This window comes from Condylostylus longicornis, unplaced genomic scaffold, assembly GCF_029603195.1.
Source record: "Condylostylus longicornis isolate FDR11 unplaced genomic scaffold, ASM2960319v2 ptg000044l, whole genome shotgun sequence".
Taxonomy (NCBI): Eukaryota; Metazoa; Arthropoda; class Insecta; order Diptera; family Dolichopodidae; genus Condylostylus; species Condylostylus longicornis.
The window spans coordinates 3,991,074-4,004,528 of NW_026578013.1; the positions used below are offsets into that span (position 1 = coordinate 3,991,074).

Below are 13,455 nucleotides of genomic sequence, written 5' to 3' on the forward strand. Positions count from 1 at the left end.
CATATAACCAATACAATAATAAAATATGTAGGCTTTTTTGATATTATTATTGTAATAGTGTTGTTGAGTGTAATTTTCTTTTCTGTTAGATTTTGATTTTAAACACTAAAAAGGATTATTTTCATATTTCTTTTTTCTCTTTCTCTTCATTTCTCTATTCAATTCTATTTTCAACTCAATATGGCTTCTTTTTATATATAAATGTTTATTATAAGGCATAATATTGTATTATCCTGTAATAGAATTACCAATATTAAGAACAAGAACAAAAATAAAAAAGTCTTATACAATATAGTATATGGAAAAAAAAATGTAATCGAAAATCTTATACATATAATAATGAATATAAGTGAAAAATTCGAAGAAAATCAAAAAAAGAAAACATTGAATAATAAATTTTATAAGTGAACTAAGAAAAAAAAAATCTTGGATTACATGAAAGTGAGAAATATTAAAAGTATTTAAATAAAATAATCCTTTATTTTATATAAATAAAGTTTGAATAAATTTAGAGAACCCATTGGGGTTTTATCAAAAAATATTATTAGAAGTTATAAATTATATGGGAATTGAAAATAATATTCAAAAAACGTAATAGATTTAAATATTGTGGGAATATGATTTAGTATGGACGAATAAATTAGTACAATTTAATATTTTAATGTACTTTATGCTTTAACATACAATTTTATTTTGATTTATTAATTATAAAAAATTACAGGATTGAAATCTTTCATATTACACAAACCTACCTATTCAAATAAAATTTGCATACTTTGCGGGGCACAAAAAATTTATAAATTTAAAAATTTTATAAAAATTCTAATTTTAAATTGAAAAAAAAAATTAAAGTCATTGAATTAATTTTATTATTTCATTTAAACAGGTTTTGGATTATACACAATATTATTTGGATTTAAATTTAGCAAATTCAATTGGTGATCCAAATTGGTTACCAGAATATAATTTAACTCATTATTATGGATTAACAGATATATCAGCAATATCTTTACATAATTTAGCAGATCGATTTACAACAAGCGATAATTCTTGGTTTCCAAAGTGAGTATATTTTTCTAAATTATTAATACATATATTAAATTTTTTTTAAGTTCTTGATTTTTGTAATTTTAAATTCATAATGTGACTATACTATAGCTATATTATATACTTTTGTTTTCTTTTACAAAAGAATGTAGAAATGGGTAAATACACTTCCATATTTGAGGAGCTCAGAAGTAAAGAGGCCTAACCCATACTCCCAAAAATTTAGCCACAATATGTAGGTTAGGCCACTTTTGAACTGAAAAAAGTTAAATTTTGGGTTTAGGTATAAAAAAATGACGGAATATAGGAAGTGACTTTTTTGTAGATAAAATTAAATATGGGAATTAATTTTATAACATTTCTAACAATATAGCAAAAATATTGTTTGTGAGTATTAGTTCAATTTGCTTCTGAGCCTCTAATTCATGGGTTAGAGTCAGCTGGAATACTAAGTTAGGAAAATTATTAAATTACTATGGTAACTAGATCGAACAAAATCCATATTTTAAATACGAGTAATGTTTTTAAATTCTACCTGAAATTAATTATATTACTTTTTCTCTTCCTGGTACACCTTTTTTAGTGTCTAGCCCTTTGATAAAATTTTCTTCTTATATGAGACAACAAAAATTGCAGTTTAACATTTTTGTGTTTCAATTTAGTTCACTTAAAATTATTGTTAAGAAAAATTTGTATAGGATGTTGATAATTGAGGAATAAAAGGGTTAAGAAACTAAATTTCAATAATATTAATATTTGATTGTTTTGAATTTGATTTTCATTTTTACAAACTCATAAAAAAATTTTCAAACTAGTAAAGCGCAATGACGCAACAAATTGAGCTTTACGACCACAAATCGATTTCCGTGGTTATCTACGACAGCTAGTGAATGATATACTCTTCCCAGGAGCGAAGTAGGATATAAAAAATAAAAATACTTTTATGGGTTTGTTTTTACATAATTGTAATTTTTATGCCACAGGTATAATTTCCACAGGTTCATGTTTTAGAGCCAAAAATTTGTATATGTCACTAAAATTTTATTTTTGAAAAATTTCAAAAATTCTTCACAAGAAAAAACAACTCATGAAAAACCCAGTTGTAATCGTAGTATTTTTCTTTTTACATAACTGAAATTTAAATATGGTAAATAGCTTCTCTCCATATATATATCGTAATAATACAATAACTATATATATGTATATGTTTGTAGTCTAAAATTATTTAATTTTATTATTGAGCTTTAAAGAGCATGGACAGAAACTATGCCGTGACACAAAATGTAACATGCAATATAATTTTAACAATATAATATTCAAGAGTCTTTATTTTTTCTATTAAATAATTTTTACTGCATAATAAAACATTTTAAAATGAATATTAAATTTTTAAATTAAAAGCAAATAATTTGAAAATGAATATTCTAGTTATAATGTCGTGCAAACAAATTTCATTTTCATAAATTTTACAAAAACGAAAACAAAAAATATTTTTTTTTTATAAATAAAATGAATTTAAATTTTACAAATTTTAAAATTTTATACATAATAATTTTAAAAGCAACGAATCGTTTTAGATTTCTCAAGGCTATTAGAAATAATTTTTGTTTTAATTATAAAATAAAATTATAAATAAAATAATCTAACCAAAGAAATTATTTCAATCGTTATTAGCTATGTTAGCGTGCCTCAAACTATATACAATAAAATTTTCTTATAAAATAAATTTTTATCGAAAAAATCTTTAATAATTTTACCAAATATAATAATAGTATGTTTAATGCATACTTATAATTCCATGTTGGTAACTAGTTTGTGCGATAAAAGCCAATTTTCTTAAAATGTTTTAATACCTTAATCGGACATCTTAACCAGGTACAATAAAAATTATATAAATACCAGATATCAGCCTAAATGAAAACAACTATCTTAAAATAATATTATAATTATTGTTAATTACCTTTTTAAGAATGGACTATTATTATTCCTAAACAACATGGTTATATGTAAACGAAGCTATTATTGTGATAGTCTGTGACTGAATCAAAAATGCGTTAAACAATAACGCAATATGTACATATGAAATATTTTTTTCCCTCATTTTCCATATTATGTGAATGTTATGTAGTCAAAATTAAAGAGAGTGGTTGTGTTTAAAGGAAGGAAGTGTAACCATTCAACAAAATCATTCCAACAGTACTCACAAAGTACTCACATATAGAAAAAAATCTAAAATCTTCCATTAGTTAAAATTCGCCTTTGTAATCCTGATATTGCCAAAAGAACTTATGAGTTCATTGTTTTAACGCCGCGAATTTAAATTTCAAAGCAAATTGTTTGATTATTTCTCTGTAAATGCGCAAAAATACAATTTGGCCCGCAGCATGAACGAAATATACTTATAATATGTATTTAACATATTTGTATATCTAGTATATTTCTGGAGTAAAAGAACAATTACTGATATCTGATAACTTCCAAAGGTTAGGGGATTTCTCCTACTGTCTTAGAAATGTTCAAAAATTACAACCGTACACAAAAATTACAAAAATCGAATCGTAAAAATATCCAGTTCCTAAAAGCCGACACATCTCTTAAAAGTTCATCAACATTATAGCCAAAATAAATTCATATCCAAATTATGATTAAAATCGATTCAGATAAACTTGACAGATCGACAAACTTAAAAATAGTTCGCTTGCAAACAGTTTAATCACATTTCCAAGATTTATTTCAAAACTTTTTATTATCACATTTAAACTGTTATATAATTCACTTAAATTCATTAAGTTTATTCATAAATTTAAAAAATGACTGGAAAAAACATAACCCTAAAATATTCACTTTATTTATAAAACGCACAAAACTAAGATTGTACTCTTTACACTATATGTGTGTATGTATGTAGCTTTTAATAGGATTTTTCATAACAAAATATTTTGAAATGATTTAAGTTCCATGTGAAGGACGTGTTCACTTTGATTATATTTTGTTTTTGCTTTATTTAAAAAAAAATTCGATTTTATTTCTCTAAAACCATCGCAATTTTATCACTTTAAATAACAAAATAATTATGGTTAAATATAAAAGGTTATTTTCTTAAAATTCTTAACATTTTTCTATTTTTTTTATATTTATAACCAAAATAGTATTACATCAAATTTTATAACACTACTTATACATTTCCACTTTAGTACAAAATAGTAAAGATGTTACATGTTATACGAGTATACAAAATAGAAAAAAACAACGCACATAATTTTCACACTTTGGCCTTTAAAAGTTATTTTTGTTATTTAAGCTAAAATTCTGTACTACTATTATACATGTACAATGCTAAAAGACAAAAAATAGCAATTTAGAATACGTGACATAATAGTAATACTTATACTTAAAGGACAACAATATAACATTAAAAACATTTACACAATATGAAGAAAATGTCAACATTTTTGCACCATGACTTATTATCTGTATCTGTTATAAATAAGTCTATATACATATGTATATACATCTACTTTATATTGTATAAATAAAAATAAATTTACAAAACTTAGTCAAGTATATAGACAAAATGTTTTTATATAATAATATTATATAAAATTTACTTGAGTGCTTGCTTCTATGTGTAGTAATTTGACTTTCACACTTGAAATGTTTTTTTTTCTAAATATAAATAATATTACAGTTATGTAAGAGAAGAGTGTATAAGTAAATTTTAATAAGATCATATGCATATTATATAGAGTATAACACTTTCTCTATAATTTTGTTTTTTTGTATTTTATTTTTATACGAGTATAGCTAGTGTTTTTAGAGTCTCTAATTTTAGTTAAAACTTTTATATTACACAAATAACTATAAATTTTGTGTGTTTATTCTAAAAATGTAATTTTAAAGTAAAGTAATAAAACTTAAGTGAATAAACTATATTATATTACATTTCTATCTATAATATTATACTGCACACAAACAAACAACTTTTATACTTTTCAACAAGTTAATAGTTAGTTTTTAAAAATAAACTTTTCTAATATATTTTATAATTTAATATAAAATGAAAATATATAGATCTATATGTATAGTTGCACGTTCAATATAGATATAATTATGAAAGTGTTAAAATTCTTTTATAATACTTAGTTCGATTTTAGAAATTTTTAAAATATGAGATCCAAATTTTATTTCTGAAGTGATTTAAAGTTAAAATCTATTGTTCAAGATTTTCCATTTACAGGGTCTCTCATATCAAAGTGCAATGGCAATATGCATTGCTAATTACAAATTATTCATTGTATCGAGAAGGATGTCGGGGCATACTGTTTAGAAAACAAGTCACAACCGGGCCTGGTCATTTGATTCCGAAATCTTAACAGATCATAATTATTGTAAATATTCATTAAAAACTCTTATTCTGAGATTTATTGAATGATTTGCCTATCTTACACAGGCACGTGGTTACATTTATAATTCCAAAAAGTAAAAAAATCATTCGAGATTGATTTTAATCCTCTGTAACTCCGAATCTGTTGAGCTTTGAACATCATCTCCGTACAAAAGTTTTGTCTACTAATGAGGATCTATACAGTGATAAAATATATCACTGCAATTTGATGCGAAACACCCTATATATACTTCCTGCTTAATACGTATACATATACCTTAATATTTTTAGTTTTAAATAAATTTATAGTGCATACCAATAAAATTTAAGCACCAATTTTCAAGTCAATCGATATTGATACGATTTTCTAAATCAATAATAATTACCTTTGAATATATGGTTTCTTTAAAGTGTACTACAGACATTTGAGAAATGCAGAAAATTTAATTTCCGATAACACAATGTTATATTGATTAAAATTTTGATAAAGTTTTTTTTTTTGAAATGTAGTACTCGTAATTTGCAATCGAACTATAGGTCAATTTATAAGTTAATGTCAAAAATTATAGAAGATGGTCGTCTATTGTCTTTAGCTAAACTGTCATATTAATACTAGAGGGATCATATGACCAACGTACCTGTAAGGATAATACTGATAACCGTAGGAAGAGTAAAAATAAATTCTTATTTTAATTTCTAAATTATTTTTTTTGGAATTTAAACAAGACGAACAACTTTATTGGTTGGAGAGTGCTGTGCTTGTAATTTCCTATTATTTTTATTTTGTCATTTGATACAATATGCGGTTAGTAAATTTTTTTCGAAAATTCTGATGGAAAATAAATGATATAATACTCGTATGCATTACATATATGCTCACTTATAGAACTGTTTCCAAGTTGTTGTATGCACAAACGCTAATATTTGCATAAATTTACATAGTTGTTCACTCAAAAAACAAAACACAAGAATTAAATTCACATATACAGCTAGTATTAACAATGGAAAGTATTTGCTTAGAAAATTAAATTATGTATATTATATATACATACATAGATAGTTCATTCGATCACTTTATCATCATTTTCGAGATATTTTAACCACACGCAATGTTAAAATGCCACACATGTAATAGGTATGCATAATATGACCTGATTATTTTTAATAAGAGTTCCCTATTTAAATTTTATTTTTTTTTTACTAAGTCTTATGCTTTGTATGTATACGGACATTATCATAATCAATAGTTTAGTTCAGACAAATTTTTAACCCTGCATGATTTTTTATAGTTCAATTAGTTCCAAAAATTATTTTTAAAAATTAATAAGTTTCATAGACCTTATTATTGAAAATTGCATAAAATACTGTTTACTGTTTAATTGCATAAATAACTGTTACTTGGAATTCCAGCGTGCTCTTTTAATAAACCTATAATGATTCAAAAAAAATGCGGTCTTAAAAGATTGCCATAACTATACGATTCAGCTATTTAAATCGTATACCATAAACTACAAATGCCAAAAAGGATAATATTGGGCTTATTGCAGTATTTGCTATGTAGATTTGTCTCCGCGATTAAAAAAATGTACTGTTCCAACATTTATATAAATATTTTTTTTCATTAAATCAAAGAACAATAAATATTTTTAATAATGAGGGTCCTAAACTCATTATTAAAAATACTACTCGTATTAATTCAATAGATTCGTGCCAAAGGGTTAAAGTTTGTATGATTCTAAAAATGGTATAGTTTCAAACAAAATAAGAATCTCAAATATTTACCTTATCATCGAAGAATTCTTTGTTCATAGTTCATACATATCTACATATTATAAAATATATTGTGTATTGTAAGGCGTAGTAGTAATTGTAAAGAATGAAAAATTTTTGCATATATTAAAATAAAAACCGCACCAAAGTAATGTTTTTAACATACCATAATAATTTTAAAAAACATAAAAAGAAGAAGAAAAATTTTAGTTTTTTCTCAAATTTTTTTACAGCCAAAAAGGTATATTTAAGTTATGGATGAATATTTTAGCTTGAAAATATTAAACTTAGAAATGAAATTATTTTTATGAATTGCAGACTTAAAGAAGGGATTCTCAGGGCTGAGATAGAGATGCAATTTTTAGTTTTGCAACTGTTTGATCGCTTATTTGTATTTTTATTCAAACTCATATATGTAACTGTATGATCAAAGCAGTATTTGCAGAACGAAAAGCTGTATGTCTGCGTGAGCCCTTAGGTATTTAAATCAAAATATTATGCTGAAACTTCTTTAACATTATAATTATGTTTAATATAATATTATAATGCTCAACGTTCTATAAAATATTATAATAATCAAATCTATGCAAAACGATCTGATGTTGAATAACATTGGTTATTGAACATGTTCGTTTGTACACAAGAAGTATGTATGATCTCATAGAAATTTCACAGATAATTTTTTACTATCATTAATGAAACTTAAAATTTTGTGTATTTTTATTCATAAATTATGAACTTTGGACTAATTTTGTTGTTATATTTAATTAGTTTTGTTCTGTAACACGCTTTTTGTCTCTTATGTTCGAACGAACAAATTGTATTATTGCATAACCTCTATAAACATAATGCTTACGAAATTACATATGTAATTCTTAAATGAATTTACCTTTTTAAGATTTCAATATTTCAAGAGAGAATATAAAGGTTGTTATTCCAATCATTTTAACAAAATAGGAACTTATTTACTTTTATAGAAAATCTTAAATATAATGCAGTTTAATGAACTTTATACATTTATAATAATTATTTTTGATCTATTGGAAATCACAATAATTTTAATATTTTTGCAAGCAAAAAAATCAATATAGCGCAGCAACAAAATATGAAATGAAAATTTAATCCTTTTCATTCTCAAATTTAAATACACGGTAAAATCAATTTTTTTTACATTCTTTCTTTGTGAATATAATTCGTCTTAAGCATATTATTTCAAAATAAAATTGAATAAAAATGTGCTCATTCGTTTCGTTATGTTGGTTCATATGTCCATGTGTTGTTTACAACATTTGTATACCCTTTAGTAGAAACTTGAAGTTTCTGACAAATGGATTTTTCTAAGAAACATAAGATTTCTAAATTGAAAAATATCTATATGCCTTCCCCTTGTGAAAGTAACGACATGCAAGCAATACTATATGAAAAAGCTACTTTTTAAATTTTCGACAAAAGCAGATACAGCATAGATGAGCTTTACATGATGAAATTACTCAGTTCTCAAAAATATGCCAACATAAAATATATTTATACGATGTTAAGAGAACAACATAAAAAGACAGAATAGTTTTAGCACTTTTCCGAAAAAAAATTGGAAAATGATCGATTGGAAAAAGATTTACCGTTAACAAAAATTTGTCTTCTATACCGCAGGGTAAAATTCGAATTTTGGCCATCATATTCCCGAAAATCCAAACTATTCCAAATTTCTATAAATACAGAAAGGGAAATTCCGTGCTATCAAAAAATATAATTATTTTTCTTATCTGACGCAATTAACCCTTGTATTCCAGCATTATGTTAGAACCTCTTCCAATGTTCTTTTTTTTTTGCCTCATCCTAAATGTATGCAATCAGTAAAATTTTTTCGTATGTAAATGAAAGTTCATAATTTCAATAATAGCTAGATTATTTTTAACAGCAGTATAATCAGTGTTGCTGAAGGGAAAAGTCCTTCCTTACAAACTGTTGGTTTGACTCAACTTTTTTTTAATGAAAATCAAAACTAAAGTATTTTTAACTAACATAAGATTTATTAGCACATTGATATTCTAACCTCCAGGATAAAGGCTAAAAAGTCAATTTATTAACCGTTAAGAGATGTAATTATCTAGATATGTGTAAAATGTAAGTATGCATGATTGCAAGCACTTAACATAAGCCATATTTCCCTCGACATTCTTCTTTATAAACGATCGATATAAATAACTTGCTTGTTACTTGCTTGCAATAAATTTATGAATACATTGAATACATATTGTATAATGAACAAATTTTAAAATGTTGAATGAATTTTTCTATACGCTACTTTCATTAACTCAATGTACTCTGTTACTGATTCAACAATATAGATAAAAAATTAGAAAAAAAAACAGTGTAAGTTTACTGACTTTAAGTTAAAACAAATTTCAGTTCTCCGTCATTTCTTGTTTGTTGTAAAAAAAAAAATTGTTTTCAGTTTATTTACTTAACATGAAAATAAGCTATTTATGCTTACAAGCATACCAACGTTTGTTAAGAAAAAATATTGATAACAACAAGAAGTTTTAATAGAAAAATAAATTACAACGTATTTTTTTGATATCCTACCTCTATGTATACCTACATAATATGTGCCATTTTAATAACGTTGTACTTTTAATTTGCGTGGCTTAACTGTATAATGTACAAGGCAGATATATATATTATAAACGTAAGTAAAATTTATAAAGACCCTTGTATCATTTCTATACTTTGTGCTTCTAACTATTAACCTTTGGTTCTTTAATTTGTTGGTTTGATTTACTCTTGCTTTGCCTTTTCTTAATTATGTGATAAATTCATATTTGAACAGTTGGTCTTTTTTAACTTAAAGTGTTTATTTTTTCACTATCGTCGCCGCTTTATTCTTCCATTTTCTTCCTTTCCTTTTTTGTTTGATTTAACTTCTGTTACTTATTTATTATCACGAATACTCTTTTTTTCTATAACAGTTGAAAAGTATTTAAAAACACGGTAGAATTAAATTTGAATTAATTATTTACTTTATTCAAAAAAATATTAATGAATGTAAGAATATTCTAAGCGTTCGTTTTAATTTTTTTTTTCGCTTTAAAAGGATGAAAAAGAGCAACAAACATAAAAATGTTTAACAAGTAGAGATAGGGGAAAATTTTAAATGTATAATAATTTAAAAAAGCCCTTTAAGGTATATGAATAAATTTTATTGTAGAATATTGTTTACATCAAAATTAAGAAAAGTGAAGAGAATGGACAAAATAATTGAGAGCTCTGGTAGTGAGATGAAGGCCGTATGATTAGTTTTTAAAAATTTTGCGAAAGTCACTATCGGTTTTGATACATGGAGAAAACTTGAATCGGTTAAGTAAAGAAACATAAAGTGATTTTTTGTTTGTGTATTCCTAATACATTATTTTAAATCTTAGTATGAAGAAGGGTGCCAACACGATTTCGAATTTTAAAAAATAAATTAGAGAGCTTTGAAAACGTCCTTAATCCTAATTTGCTATCAACTATTTAAAAATCAATGGGTCGAGAGCACAACAACTAGTCTAATAATAGTCTTTTCTAAATTTTGTTATAATAAAATTTTAAAATTTTAATGCGTATTTGCTTTTATAGCTAAATTCCAGTAAATTCAATAGAAATTTTACCAAAGATCGAAATTTATTATGTAGAAAACAAACTGTTGTACTTATTCCAAGACTGAAATTTTATGATATCAACAATTTAATAAAAATCTCTTTGAATAGCCATAAATCAATTATTTAATAACTTATTTGAATTATTTTATTTACAGATATTTACGTGCAAATACAGTAAGATATCAAACAGATTCTTGTGATGGATATTGTATACTAAATCATTATTGCGCGATAACACGAGTTGATTATATGGAATTTCGACAATGTCTTGAAAAGGAACAAAGTGCATTAAGATCAAGTTCAAGTGGCAAATTAACAGTAACAACAACATCATTTCTAAATTATTTAATGCCAATAATATTAATATTTATTAAAACAACATCACGACAACTTTTTTTAAAATTTTCATTTGATAGTATCATAAAATTAATTAATATTTTTATTTTAATAATTAATATTTTATTAAAATTATTCAAATATTTGTTGAAATTATTAAAATCAAAAAAATATTTTTGTATAATTAAAGAAATTATACATAAAATAAAATATAAATTTAATAGGTACCTTATTAATAATTATAGTATTAAAAAGAATTATTGTAATTATTTTAATAATAATAATAATAATAATAATAATAATAATAATAATGTAATAAGGTATTGTTATTATTGCAATAGTAATAATTTTATTTTTGAAAATTGTTATATTTGCTATCGAAAGCATAATATAAAACAATGTCATAATGAATTAATTACAAAAAATTTTAATAATAAAAATATTAATATAATAAATAATAATATTAATAATAATTATAATATTAAAAATACTAATAGTATTAAATTATTATGCAATTATATTAGAAATATTAATAATAGTAATAATAATTATAATAATAATAATGATCGTCGAAATGTTCAAATGATGAAAAATTCCAGAAAGTTTTATTACAATAAACTTATAATATTAATTATTGCATAACAATTACTGCAAAATAAATTATATAATAAAGTGGAAAAAGAACAAGAACAGCAAAAATATCAACAACAACAATATTATACAATAAAAATATTAATATGCCTAAAAATATTTATATTATATAACAATTATTGTAATAATAATTTAAAGAAAAATTTAGATAATGTAAATAGTTCTAAAAATATTATTAATAAATTTATTTTAAATAAATCTAATTATAATAATTATCGTAATAATTATAATAAAAATTTATATTATAAAATAAATGTGGTATGCCAAAATTATATTCATAAAAATTATATTCTAATTAATAATAAATTATTTTTTAGATTTTTAGCTCATTTAGTTAGATTAATTAATAGAATTTTATTAAAAATTTCAATTTATTGTAATTATTATTATCATCAATATTATTATTATTTTTTTAAATTTAAAAAATTATATTTAGCTCATTCTAAATTAAGCTATGATATTAATATTAATAATTTAAATAAATATAAAATAAATAATGTTCTAGTTAATAATTATAATAATTATAAAATAATTATAAATACTATAAATACAAAATTAATTAATTATAAAATATTTAATATTAAATTTTATTATATAAGCTTTTATTTTATATTTATGGTGCTATTATAGATAAATTAATCACTAAAATTTTGTAAATTTATTTAAAAATATTTTTAAATTTTTATTCAAATTTTGGAAACAAAAATTATTCTGCATTATAATTTTTAAATCAAATTCGACATTGGCTTTAAAATTATTGTTTAAAGCATTATTTAAGAAAAATTTGTTATTATTAATTATATTAATTACGAAAGATTTTAAAAATATTGGATTTTAATTCACTTTAAAAAATGTATGCATTAAAAAATTTCAAATTTTAACTTAAATTAATTTCAAAATTAAAATTAATAAATTTCAATTAAATCTTTTTCATAAATCTGCTTAATATTTTTTTGTAACAGTACATCGGAAGAAAAAATTAAAACTATTAATTATAAATTAATTATAACTAATTAGTATAATTGTGGGTCATTTGTAGTTCCAAACAGTTGAATAACACGACGTATTGGTTCTTTGATATTTCACTAATTTGAAAAAATTTAATTATTAATTAAAGAATTGTATAAATTCCTTAACAGGTTTGAGCACATAATATGAAGAAGGGAATTTCTTGTAATTCAATATAATTTCATCTGTAACAAAACCAAAATAAATTTTTAGTGGCAATGCAAGCCTTTTCCAGTAATATTAGAATTTAGACAATTAAAAACAAAATTATGTAATAATGAAAGAGCAAACTGGTCAAAATAGAAATTTTTCATAATTATTTTTAACCTCATTTGATTTTACAAATATGGACACCATCATATTTAATCAGTATCGATCACTTCATTTTACATTATTTTACGATTTTTTTTAATGTTGTATAATTCACGTAAAATTACCTTATACTACATTAATATTTGTACATATTAGCTTATAATTTTTATCGAGATTATACTTACTACCATTAAAATGAGTTAATAAGGCAAATTTTATGGTCAGAATAACCCTATTATGATTGATGTATATGTAGATATAGCTATAATAATGAAGCGAAGAAAGAACGACTATGTTCACACTAAA

General features: G+C 22.8%; 1 protein-coding gene across 1 annotated transcript in view; it reads left to right on the plus strand.

The window, feature by feature from the left end:
• Nucleotides 1–11,394, plus strand: part of LOC129610150 (acid sphingomyelinase-like phosphodiesterase 3b) — a gene marked incomplete at its 3' end in the record, with an annotated part of 307,142 nt that extends 295,748 nt beyond the window's left edge. Inside the window, exons 9-10 of the mRNA XM_055522556.1 lie at nucleotides 887–1,062; nucleotides 10,998–11,394. Of these exons, the coding sequence (XP_055378531.1) occupies nucleotides 887–1,062; nucleotides 10,998–11,394 (573 nt within the window). The remainder of the gene's footprint in view (nucleotides 1–886; nucleotides 1,063–10,997) is intronic.
• Nucleotides 11,395–13,455: the final 2,061 nt, after the last annotated feature.